The sequence below is a fragment of the Loa loa genome, assembly GCF_000183805.2.
Source record: "Loa loa unplaced genomic scaffold supercont3.45, whole genome shotgun sequence".
NCBI classification, from domain to species: Eukaryota; Metazoa; Nematoda; class Chromadorea; order Rhabditida; family Onchocercidae; genus Loa; species Loa loa.
Window position 1 is genome coordinate 96828 of NW_018108225.1, and position 13006 is coordinate 109833.

Below are 13006 nucleotides of genomic sequence, written 5' to 3' on the forward strand. Positions count from 1 at the left end.
TAATATTTCGAACTGGAACCTGATCCTGTTCATTTCTTCAGTACAAACTAATACGTTGAATTCTAACTGCTAACTTCTAATAAGCTGTTCGTTTACGTGTCAACATTTCTTCTTACTGCGGGTATAGAAGATTTGAAGTTTCACAGCTACGAGCATTTGAACCCCTCTGAATTCAGATTTCAATTTTTAAAAAAAAGTAATTAAATATGGTGCTTCGCTGTTTGTATATAATTGAACTCATGGATGCCGAGGAAGGTGGTCTGGAACTAGTGGATCCATCATGGTGTAAGTACTTCTTTCCCAAATTTTGTTGCTATTAAAATTTTTAAAATATCAGAACATGACATGGAAGTGGAAACAATCAGTGAATTAGATGTAACGATGAGTGATATCCGATCTGAATTCAGCGAATATTCTACAATTTCCAGAAGCTTGTTTGGTATGATTGATGCCAAGTTTCGACTTCAAGAAAACGAGAACTGAAATCGAATTTTGAATTTCATAAAATAATGCAAATTTTGTAACCTATCAATTAGACTTTTGTTATTGAATTTTATATTTCTAACCCTTCAAAACACTTGTTTTCAGGTCCCGAAGAAGGACCACCGCGGAAGAAAATTAAATCACCGCCAGTCATATCCCCAACCGCTTCAACAACCAGTTTGTACAGTGGTGGTAGCAGTTCAATCGATTGGAGTTAGCAATTTTTAGACTTCAAGTTTAGAAATCTTGAATTCAAAATTTATTGAAAATGCTTGAACTACAATGTGCATTACATTTGCACCTCCTCTGCGGACTAAAATACATTTCCTGCAAAAAGTGATTTAAATTTAGTAATTGTATGAAAAATTTGATAACTTATTTAAAAGTTTGATTTAATAAAGGTTTAGCTTTTAAACTGATTATTTTCAGCGACAACGGGTACCACTTTAGACATGCAAGGTACGCGTGTTACCAGAACTCAATATGGTTTCAGGACACTACAAGAATCATCAGCAAAGATGTGTCTTAAAGTCACCGGTTATCCATTACCTGAAATCACTTGGTAATTACTTTTTGGCATGATAAAATAATCTAAAACTGGCACTGCATAAAGGGGTATTTTAGGTTCCTAATATAAACATCTTTCTAAAAATTTTATTTACTATAATATAGGATTCTGAATCTTGCGGCAAGTGACCACCGGAAGATGACCTTTACTCTGTATGCTTTAAAATGTAACATATGATTAATCGGTTTGTTAGAACTCTAAGAATTAATTAGATTTCAGGTATAAAGATGAACAGATGTTGCATGAAGATGAGAGGCATACATTCTATGCAGATGAAGACGGGTTTTTTGCCTTGACCATAGATCCGGTACAGGTTGAAGATACCGGACGGTATACGTGCATGGCCACTAATGAATATGGACAAGCGTCCACGTCCGCATTCTTCAAGGTGTTGAAAGGTAATTTTGCAATGTTTGAATACAGCAGTTTACTTTCCATCAAAAGGTTATTCACTATTAAAAGTTTAAAATCATTGTTAGAAATCATTCCGTATAAAACATACCAATATCGATTTTTTACAATCATTGAGTCATACTTGCTTGCTATTCCGAACAACGATTCTCAGTCAGTGTTGAAGTGATGAATTCATGGATATGACAAACACAACTGCTGATTACAAATAATTCAAATAAGAAAAATCTGAAATTAAATACCTAAGTATAAAATGTCAAATAACAGCATATATTTATACTTTTTTGCATATTTAATTGACTTTACAAGATAATTATGTCCTCCGAAAGAATTATTTTGCACTGTAGCCTACATAGATCAATAATGTATGTTGTTTGAAACATGGAAGTATCTACTAATTTTCAAAGTTTCAACTCGAGGTGAGAAGAATAGAAAATAATTAGTAAGCATGCGCTGTTGACAAATCAATCAATAACCAATTTTCAATTACTCTATTCATTTGGGTACTGAAACGTTAAAAATATTTAACAAGGAAGAATATCTATCTGTTTGAGCAGCGGTCCAAAGAATGTTCAGTTACAAAATGTTCCACCATATTTTTGATACTACCAAAGATAACTGAAACAAAAGAAATCTTTATGGAATTATTTCAGTTGAGAAGGAAGCTGCACCACCAGCATTTGTCACAATGCTGCAAGATCAAGAAGTGAAAGAGGGCGAAGTGGTGTCGTTTGAGTGTGAGGTAACTTAGGAAAATCAGTTTAATTCAATAGTCTCGCCTTGTCATTAGGCTATTGAAAATTACACTTCATCCTAGTTGAAATGTCGAAATTTTTCAAGCACAAAATTACAAAAAATTTTTCTGTAGTTCATCGATATTTCCATTTATCAAAATGTAGACAAATAATTAATGGCAGTAGTAATTTTGAATAGATCTCTACTTGAATATGTGAAGAGATAGTTAATGTTAAGGTGGAGGGATGGCCTGAACCAGAATTGGTCTGGTTGGTCGATGAACAACCACTTCGACCATCGCACGATTTTAAATTAGAATACGATGGACAAAATGCTAAACTAGAGATTCGCGATGCTCAACCCGAAGATACTGGGATCTATACAGTACGAATCAAGAATGAATACGGTTCAGCTGAATCAAACGCTAAGTTAACAGTGGAACCGGATCCAGACAAAAATCACATCGCACCTGAATTCCAGGTTCTTCCTTTGCAATAATTTCTGGATCAAAATGTCATATACGTAATAATTGGAAATCTGGAACTTAGTCATTAATCTATTTTTGTGCGGTATGCAAGTTTGGATGATATCATTTCTTCACTGATTGCACTTCTTTGATTTTTTTCTTAAATCTTGGCAGGTTACCCAGTATTTTCGCGAAAACAATTATAAACATACTGATATTGAGAATAAGTGTACTATTCCGCCTACTTCAGATTTTAAGTTGAAAGATAAGGTTTGAGAGTTTAACACATTAGTTAGTGTGAATTTGCAGGCAGTGATCGAAGATGTTGAATGCAATGAAGGAGATACGGTTAAATTCAAAGCAGTTCTTACCGGTGATCCTATTCCAGACGTAAGTATTTTTTATTAATTGAAGAAAGTCGATTTACTTAGTTGACCACTGTAATTCAATGCTACGGTTGATGCATTGCATGATACATTGGATGTACAATGTTTATCTAAAATCAGTTTTGTAAATGCGCGCAGTTATTTGAAATTTGAAAATTTTTTAAGTCTTACTTTTGCTGCTTGCTATCCTTTCATTTGTAAGTAATTATGAAATTATGTCAGACAATTTGGATGATCAATGGAGTGCCATTGTCTGAATCAGATAAGATTAAATTTATCAGTGAAGATGGAATTTGTATCCTGACAATTACCGACGTTTCTAGACACTTTGATGGTATTGTCACATGTCAAGTAAGTTGTGATTAATGAATTGAAATGAGAAGACTTGAACCAAGGAATAGAAGATAAAAAAACTTTTTGGTTAATATTTCAGAAAAATTACACGAGAACTTCAGTTAGGGTTTTATAAATTTTTCCAGGGTGTTAATCGACTTGGTACACAAAATTGTGATGCTCAGTTGAAAGTACGAGTGCCACCAGCTGCGCCACATTTTAAACGTCCACTTGAGGATAAAATCTCTCAAGAAGAACAAGCAGTTGTCTTAGAAACAGAAGTGAGCGGCTTTCCGGATCCAAAAATATCATTTACGATCAAAGGGAAATTGGTTAGTTACTTTTTTACTCGATTACTTGCCAGACGCTAATCATTGCTTAAGAGGAGTTCGCATCAATAGTTCATCAAAATCTGAACTCAAATGAGCTCTCGTTTAGGTAGCATAATTGATTATTAAAGCGACTGTTTGACCAGTTGAAAGATCAACTTGATGGGATGTTATTTTTTTTTTAATTTTTAACATTTCTTTTTGTTTGCAATAGTCAACTCTAGACCGGAAGTTTGAAATTTGAGATCTTGATTAATGATTAAGAAGGGGAAAAAAAAGCTGGACTGAAAAATGGTAACTTCTTTCAGATTGTATCTGGTGAAAATGGTATTGAAATTGTTGATAGAGGTAACGGGTGCTATCGAATTGAAATCTTAAAAGCTAGCATTGAATTACATGACGGTGAAATCGTTTGTACGGCAATTAATGATCACGGGCAAGCGGAAAGTAGAGCTCATATTGTTGTGGAGTCTGTGGAGAAAGATTTACATTCCGCACCAACCTTCGTCAAAGATATTGAAGATCAGGTGAGAAATGACTTCCGATTAGAGCCACTTAATTTATATTACAAGAAAGCAAACTAGGAATTTCATCAATAATGCAAGTAGAGTTCATAAATCACAAAGCTTTTCAACTCGAAAAGTTTCAAAATCTTCATTAAGGATATTTTGCAGACTGTTAAATATGGTCAAATGGCCGTCTTTGAAACATCCGTTCGTGGAAGCCCAAGTCCGGAAATTACCTGGTTTGTCAATGGCCAGAAAGTAGACAAGACAACACCTGGGATACACATCGAAACACAATCAATTACAGATCATAAGCTAATTATAGATTCAGCGCAATGTGCAGGCACTATTTTGTGCAGGTCACTTAGATTTTCCTTTTTTAGCTTTTTCTTTTGTCAAAAAAAAAATCGAAAACTGAATTGTAATTTTTTTTACTGAGCAGTACGCATTTAATGCGGTTATTGAATAAATGAATTTTTCCGATAAGATATAATCAATCATTCATGCTTAAAAATCAGCAGGAAATTTCTGATTTTCCGGCAAACTTTGTTTTAGAGCTGAAAATTCAGTTGGTCGTTATGAAACAAAAGCAAAACTAACAATAATTTCTGCTGAAAAGAAAAAACATGCACCGGAATTTATCGAAAAATTGGTTGATACAAATGTTATCGAGGAATCGAATGCTGTTTTCGAGGTCCGTGTTGAAGCTGAGCCTGTGGCCAACTTGAAATGGTTATTGGGCGAAAAGGAGTTGACCGAATCAAAAGTGCGTTTTTACTTCATATCTGAAATTTTGAAAATTTAATTACTTTCGCATCAATAACTCGTCATTCTTACTTTTGTGAAAAAAAGTTAAAAATTTAATAAGTAAGATATATATTCACTTCTGTTTAAAGAGAAAGATTTTAGCGTGTCAAAATTCGTGAATTTGATGGTAGCTGGAAATTGGAAATTGACAAACTAACACTTGAAGAAAGTGGTGTCATTCGTTGTATAGCGGAGAATTCCGAAGGTAGTTCAGAATCATCGGCACATTTGACAGTTAGCAAGAAACCATTTGCACCACAGTTCGAAGATCGTCCTAAAAACGTTACCGCTGAAAAAGGCCAGGAGGTTCGGTTCCAAGCTCATGCGATTGCAGTACCTGACCCTGTATACCAATGGTCCATTGGTGGTCGAAAAATCAAGGAAACTATGGAAGGTGTCAAAGTTGAAATTATCAACGGTGTCTCAACACTTACAATTGATACTAAAATTTTCGATTCTTCTACTGTTTCCGTGACGGCAACAAATTCCATTGGTATGTTTTGCTTACAGCATACCTTATGGGGTTCGAACTTTTAAAGTAATTTAACTATTTATTATCACTATGATAATAGAAGAAAGCAAATAAAGCATCGTTGATCACATTTGCAGGCGTTGATGAAACCGGTGCTTTGTTGACAGTGCAGGAAAAAGGAATGAAAGAAGAACGAACAGATGAATTTGAAACGATAAATGTAATTGAAATTTTAAAGTTTTATTTCGGTTTTAATTTTTCAGTAGCTTTTATTAGGCATAGATTTCAGGATAAAATTTTCAATAACTCTTTTTTCTGCAATATTATGTTTCCATTTCCTACATAGTATCATTGGAAGTCCAGTTTTGTCGCTCAGAAAAATATTTTTGGCTGAAAAATTTTTTTGTCTTGTAACAAGCCTAGCAACCGCTAAACTTTTTCATACCAATGCTTGTGCTGTCTCGAGGAAATAAATGTGGCTGTGTTTGTGAAAAAGTAATGAAACATTCATTATTCGTTTTCATCCTTAAGTTCAGGTCCAATCTTAGGACATTTTTATTATTTCAATGTTGGTTTAAGGCAATCAATTTTCATTTTCAAGAAAATAAGAAATAAATCTTTTCAGGAGTGTGAAAGCACCGCGGTAGAACAAATACCGGTGATTAAGAAGGCACTTTATGATCAAAGTGTTAAATATGGCGAAACGGCTAACTTCGAGGTAACTATTGAACCAAGTGAAGTTGTCGTGGAATGGTATAGCAATGGAAAGCAATTGATCGATGGGATGCCGGGTCTCTTTTAAATATTTCTCTAAAAAATTCCAAAATCTATAACTAGTTTCCTCTGAAACAAGTGACCTTTGAACTTCCTTCAAGCGCTTGTAAATTCATTGTACATAAACTTGAGTACTCAAGAATTTTATGAAATATTGATTGTTCTACATACGACTAAAATTTCTTATTATATATATGGAAAATTTAATATTGGAAAATTGAAATCACTTTGCAGGAGTGAAAATTTCCCAGCAGCATTCCGATTTTAAGTTAATTGTTGATTCGGCCCAATATGCCGGTGTCATTACCTTCAAGGCTTCAAATAAAGCTGGTAAAGTGGAAAGTAGTGCAAATTTAGTTGCTGTCCAAGAGAGGATTATCCAGAAAGCACCGGAATTTCTGAATACACTGAATGACATTTCGGTCAAGGAAGGCGATAAAGTAGAAGTTACTATTGAATCTAGTGGCAAAGCTACTTTCGAATGGGCATTGAATGAGAAAACCTTGCAGGTAAAATAGAATAATAAGAATCGAATTTTCAAGTATGGTTTGTAATTAGATTTGTTCCTTCATTTCATTTATACAAAAGTATCGGAAAAACGAGAATGGAAAAGATTAGGTTTAGTCAGAGACTAGAAGGGACAATTATTTTAATTAGTCATAAAATGCACTGGGCTAGATATCGCTATCTTACATATTTCGAATGCTTTTTTAACTCGAATATGATTAGAAATGACGATTTTGTAGAGCGGTGTTGGAGGTGTCACAATCAGAAACGAAGAAAGTAAGAGTGTCCTGATATTTGAGCAGATTTCACTACAACAAGCTGGTAACATCAAGGTAACAGCAACCAATGAAGGAGGACAAGCGTCTTCCTCTTTCTGTATGACTGTCAATGAAAGGGATATTGCACCTGAAATCATCGCAGGTAAATTTGTTGTAACATTCTACTTTAGATCTTAAGTGTTTTACTGCTGGCACATCAGTAAAGCGAGCAAAAAAAAGATTTCGATTTCAGGAAAGTGAGGAATGCTTTGAATACTTGTACCATATCAATACCATATCATATCCGTTATAAATACCACATCTGTTATGCTCTGATCACCTCTCATTCGTACTTTTTCTCAAATTTTTGATGGTACAGTTTGTCTGACACTATTTTCCTGGCAATTTCTAAAACAGTTCTAATCTTGTAGGACCGAACTCATTATCCATCAAGGAGAATGATACAGCGGAATTCCGGGTTGAAATAACTGGAAAGCCTACACCGACAGTGAAATGGCAGTTAAATGGACGTGAGCTATCGACATCGGATACAAATATCATAATTAAATCGTTTGAAGAAGTTTACACTTTAAAAATAGAGAAAACGAACGTGAAACACTCTGGTGAAGTGGTTGTTATCGCAGAAAATGCAGCCGGTATGGTAGGCAAGGAAGTTGTTTTGAAAGTTCGTATTTCTATCTTTTGCATTTGAGAAATTATGGAAATGTTAAACAAAGATATTTTGATCAATAGTAAGACTCGAAATCAAATGAACTACGTTTCTTTCGGATGTTTAATACGTTAAAAGAAATATTTCTTCGGTTTTGCGTCGGAATGTTCAATTTTTCATTTTTACTTTAAAGTTTTAAAGTTTAATTTTCCCTTAGGTTGAACCAGATTTGACAAAGCCAGTATTCAAGACCCATCTGATCGATCGTAGCGTGAACGAAGGTGAACCATTACGGTGGGATGTTGCTATCGATCGTCCATACAAAGGAATTACCGTTAAATGGTTTCTGAATGGCAAGGAACTAATAAACAACGAAAATGTGCAAATTATAGACCATGGTATGCGTGTAAAATTTCAATTTCTCAAAAATCCCGTAATTTGCTCAAAAGTCAAACGTCAGACCAAAAGCCAAACAATCAGATTTGCAAGCTCTAAGGTCAACGAGCTGATGATTTCTGCGTAAGTGTAAATTTTTATTAAGCATTCATTATTTAAAAGCATTAATCATATCAGAATAAAAACTGCTTTTTCAGGTGAAGGAAAGTACCATATGACCATAAACGAAGCTAAATCAGATATGTCCGGAACACTGATTGTCAAAGCGTCAAACTCCTGTGGAACTAGTGAATCACATGCATCTGTTGAAATTAGGGAAGTTATTCGAAAACCGGAAATCATAAGACAACCACAGGATCATACGGTTGACGAAAACCAAACTGTAAAATTCAGTGCTGTTGTTTCCGGAAAACCAACACCAAGCGTAAATTGGTATATGGATGGAATGAAACTGGAGAATAACAACGAAGTTCGAGTTAAATTCGACGAAACTACAGGAAAGACGTCGGTCAAGATTTTCAAAACAAATTTATCTGATAGTGGAAAAAAGGTATTATTTATAAGTATTTTGTGGAAATTTAATTAATATTTGGGAAATTCAGGAACTTTATGGTCTCAAAACGAGTTTGACTATAGTCAATCATGATTACCTGCAAAAACTAATATGTCAATTCAGATTACACTGAAAGTAGAAAACACTGAAGGCCAAGTAGAAGCAGGCGCAATTTTAACTGTCAGCAAAAAATCCGAACCGCCAAGTATTGTAGCCGAAATGAAGAGCCGTCAGGTAAACGAAGGTGAAACGGTGAACTTTTCGATTAAAGTAACCGGTTATCCAACTCCGGAAGTAGCTTGGTTTCAGAATGGAGAACCAATCATATCCGGCGGGTGTGTTCTAGCTTTACGTAAATGTTGAATAAAATTATCGTCTTTGTTTATTAAAATGAAGATAACAATCAAATTTACTTTTTCTAATGACTAATTTACAATGATTTCACTTTATCTTGATACAGCTAAAATGAATTAGTCGTATAATAATTTTACTGCAATAACAATTCCAGTTAAATTAATCTAATCATAATGTATGATCTTTGTCCACATATATTAATTTAAATTCAAATTTCAGTAATATAGAAATTACTGAAGAGGATGGCATTCACACATTGGTGTTAAGCGATGTTCTACCGGAACAAGGCGGTGAAATTTCCTGCGAAGCAAGAAACAGTGTAGGATCCAAAAAGCAATTGGCAACATTAACGGTTAAGCCTACCGGAAAAGCACCATTTTTTGAGAAAAATATCGAAGATAAATTGGTGGTAGAAGGAGAAGAATTAATTATGGATGCTAAGCTTGCCGAGGTTAATAATCATCATACTAAATTGCTATTTGATTGTATTTGTTTGCTTTTATCATTTCATTGATGCAGTAATATATGTAGAAGATATCTCTAAATCAGATATTTGTAATGATGGGAAAAAACAAATTCAAGTTCACATCTCTATTAAATGCATTCTGAATTCCAGGTCAGACCTGCTCCCACGATATCATGGTTAAGAAATGGTAAACCATTGGAGGATGCTCGTTTTAAGCTAAGTCGAGATGAAGATGGAACTTTGAAATTGAAAATTGATTCTGTTGTACTAGACGACAAGTCGCGGATTACAATACGAGCTGAAAATCAGTTCGGATCAGCCGGTATGTAAATGCATTAAACGGCAAGCAAAATTTAAATTGCATTAGTCTTTCTTACTTTGCGAATTATGTGTTCTAGTATATGATCTTCCATTTCTGATTATTCAATTAACTTAAAAGCTATTGGCAACGCTAGGAGCTTGAGCATGTTGAAAAATTATGACAGTTCAAGGAATTAGTCAGTTATTACTTTTAGTTGAGTTCAAAATGTCAAGTAGAAGTGAGTAACAACTGAAGAAATTTGCAAAGTATCGTTTCTGATTCAAATTTCTAATTTTTGGCACTTATTTTTATTTCAAATTGGTTTAAATAAAGCTTTATTTTGAATAAACAGATTGTTCGGCGTCAATCGGAGTAACTAAAAAGCGACCGATTGCAAAACCATCCTTCCTATCCGATATACCGGCGACTACTGTCACTGAAGGAGAATCACTGAACGTCAAAGTAATTGTCACCGGTGATCCTACACCATTTACAAAGTGGTACATCAACGATCAGGTATTTTTTGAGTTTTTGATCCCTGAAATGGATTTCTTTTGTTTAAATTTACTTGATTTCAAATACCTGGATGTATCCCATCAGCTGAACTTATCCTATAGCAATCTACCTATATTTTCTTGTTGCAATCCTTTCCTTTCGTTCAGATAAATAAGTAACAAAAGCTTTCCGGAAAAATTTGGATTATTTACTAAGAAGTTTTTGACAACTTATCCATCTTTGTTAAGACAAAATTAATTTTGATTTTGAAAATGACAAAAATATAGCTGTTATCATGTGTATAGCTTGTGGTAGCAACTGAGGATACAGAAATGAAAGAAGAAAATGGAGTATATTCGCTGACAATTCATGGTTGTACCAAGGATATGACCGGTACCATTAAATGTGTAGCATATAACAAAGCTGGTGAGGTGACTGCCCAAGGAAATCTTACTGTTTTGACACCAATACCGGTGGAATTTGAAACTTCACTTTGTGATGCTGTATGTCGTGAAGGCGATACATTGAAATTGAAAGCTGTATTAATGGGTGAACCAACTCCACAAGTTTCATGGTTAGTTCAGCGTTATGTCCAACTGAACTATTTTTTCAATGATTCAACTAAAAAAAAAAGGAAACTTTTCAATAAGTAACTTGAACAAAACCATTTAGAATGAAAGTGAAATTCGAAATTAGATTAACTTTCCAAAAAAAATGTTTTAATTAAAATGAATATCAGGTACGTGAACGGAAAAAAGTTGGAAGAATCCCAAAATATTAAGATACATGAAGAAAAGGGGACTTATACCGTTACGATCAGAGATATCACATGCGATTATTCTGGAAAGGTAACTGTCTGGAGGATTTTTCTTCCTTAACTAAAGCTAGATAATGTCTTCTTATTTTGCAAAATTAGGTTGTATGTGAGGCAGTAAATGAATATGGTAAGGCAGTCTCAGAAGCATCACTTTTGGTATTACCTCGCGGTGAACCACCAGATTTCATCGAATGGCTCAGCAATATAAAAGCACGACAAGGGTCACAGGTCACTCATAAGGTAAGTTTATGAATATAGGAGAAAATTACCTAGAGAATTTCAGAATTGAATTAGAATTTTTAATAATAAAAAGAAACTTTTGGCAGAGTTTTCGGTACGGGTGAAATATTAATGGAAAAGTATTATGGTCTATAGCTGTTATAATGTTTACCATAAAGGTTAGAGTAGTGATATATATTATGGAATAAATGTTTATGCTAATGTCTGATCGTTTGCTCAACAAAATTTGACAGTGTCTCGAAATTCTTTTTTTAAACTTTCTGCAAGTTAAAATTAATGTTAAAATTTCAGGTAGTTTTTACGGGTGACCCGAAGCCAAATCTCACTTGGTATATCAATAATGAAGAGGTGAAAAACAGTGATGAAATCGTTATTGTTACGGATGATAATACGTCTACGCTAGTGATCAAAAATTTCAATCAGGATAAACATACCGGTGAAATCATTTGTAAAGCTGAAAATGATGCCGGTGAAGTGTCCTGCACAGCTAGCATGGGAGTAAGTGATTCTTGACGTTCGTGATCAATAAAATTTCAATCTGAATAACATTTATAAAATTCAACATTCCAAAAGACCCAGATAGCAATTTTATGGGTTTCAACGTCTAGAAAGCATCGGGTTTTTCAAACGCTTCTAAAAATCATTCTTTTTGACAAAACGGTTTTTGCTTTGCTAAATTTTTTAATAAAGCAATTTCTAGCCTTACACCTCAGATATATTCTCGGAATCACAAACGGAGTCTGAAGCAATGGCCGAAGAAGTGCTCAACTTCGAGGAGGGTCAAGAATTTGGTATGTCGGCTCAAATAACTCTTTAAATTCATCTTCGCAGTTTCCATTTTTTAAGTTGCAAGCGCTACACTGCGATAATTTCTCGTGATTTCAACTTTTGCATATTTTCCGTTTATTTCATTCAAGGGACATTTCCTGCAGGTACGGAAGCAGATTCCATTGAGGAATTGCAGCGCACGCCAACACCAATTATGGCACCAAAATTTATCACTAAAATTAAGGATACTCGAGCAGCACGTGGACATCAAGCAATCTTCGAATGTGTTGTTCCGGATAGCAAAGGTGTTTGTTGCAAATGGTAAGTCCTTAACTTCTAGTTGCATAGTCGTTAAAATGGAGAAAAGATTTGTATTTTCTTAGAAATATTTTGTACAAGAGACAAACAGAGAGTTACAAAGACTTCCTTTATTTTCACCTCAAATTTGGAAAATTAAACCATTAGATGAAGGAAACAATATTCACGTCACATAATCGTTGAGAATTACAAAAAACACAAATTGATCGTGTACAGTTAAACTCCAAAACGTTGCCACTAAACGAATTCCAGAAACAATCTGGAAATTAAAAGAATGGAGGAAGTATCCTTCAAGATTGGTTTTGCGATCACAGAGATTAGCGCCTTTATTAGCTTGTGCTGATGAAACCACTTTTTGTTAGCACACATTTTGTGTAAGGCTCTTAGGGTACATTGCTAAACAAAAAGCACATATACAATTCTATGCAGTGATATCGCTCAACTAATCCAGAAAAGACTTTGAATGATTGTTAATCTTAGTTACAATCCAACTTGGACCTACAAATTAATAGATCATTCACTTATAATTCTTCATATTTTCTTTATCACGGGAATTCTTCGCATTTATTCACACAATTGTGACATGAATCCGTA

At 34.2% G+C, this 13006-nt stretch overlaps 1 protein-coding gene across 1 annotated transcript in view; it reads left to right on the forward strand.

The window, feature by feature from the left end:
* Positions 1-206: 206 nt before the first annotated feature.
* LOAG_01021 (hypothetical protein) overlaps positions 207-13006 on the forward strand; it is a gene marked incomplete at its 5' end in the record, with an annotated part of 35075 nt that continues 22275 nt past the window's right edge. The window contains 30 exons of the mRNA XM_020445623.1: positions 207-285; positions 589-696; positions 913-1045; positions 1271-1449; positions 2116-2204; positions 2435-2677; positions 2973-3053; positions 3272-3400; positions 3529-3714; positions 4020-4238; positions 4386-4576; positions 4773-4983; positions 5127-5517; positions 5634-5716; positions 6122-6287; positions 6505-6779; positions 7017-7197; positions 7466-7719; positions 7922-8102; positions 8298-8650; positions 8777-8988; positions 9227-9458; positions 9624-9795; positions 10127-10290; positions 10575-10843; positions 11009-11117; positions 11186-11326; positions 11618-11824; positions 12027-12117; positions 12259-12415. Of these exons, the coding sequence (XP_020303939.1) occupies positions 207-285; positions 589-696; positions 913-1045; positions 1271-1449; positions 2116-2204; positions 2435-2677; positions 2973-3053; positions 3272-3400; positions 3529-3714; positions 4020-4238; positions 4386-4576; positions 4773-4983; positions 5127-5517; positions 5634-5716; positions 6122-6287; positions 6505-6779; positions 7017-7197; positions 7466-7719; positions 7922-8102; positions 8298-8650; positions 8777-8988; positions 9227-9458; positions 9624-9795; positions 10127-10290; positions 10575-10843; positions 11009-11117; positions 11186-11326; positions 11618-11824; positions 12027-12117; positions 12259-12415 (5486 nt within the window). The remainder of the gene's footprint in view (positions 286-588; positions 697-912; positions 1046-1270; positions 1450-2115; positions 2205-2434; positions 2678-2972; positions 3054-3271; positions 3401-3528; positions 3715-4019; positions 4239-4385; positions 4577-4772; positions 4984-5126; positions 5518-5633; positions 5717-6121; positions 6288-6504; positions 6780-7016; positions 7198-7465; positions 7720-7921; positions 8103-8297; positions 8651-8776; positions 8989-9226; positions 9459-9623; positions 9796-10126; positions 10291-10574; positions 10844-11008; positions 11118-11185; positions 11327-11617; positions 11825-12026; positions 12118-12258; positions 12416-13006) is intronic.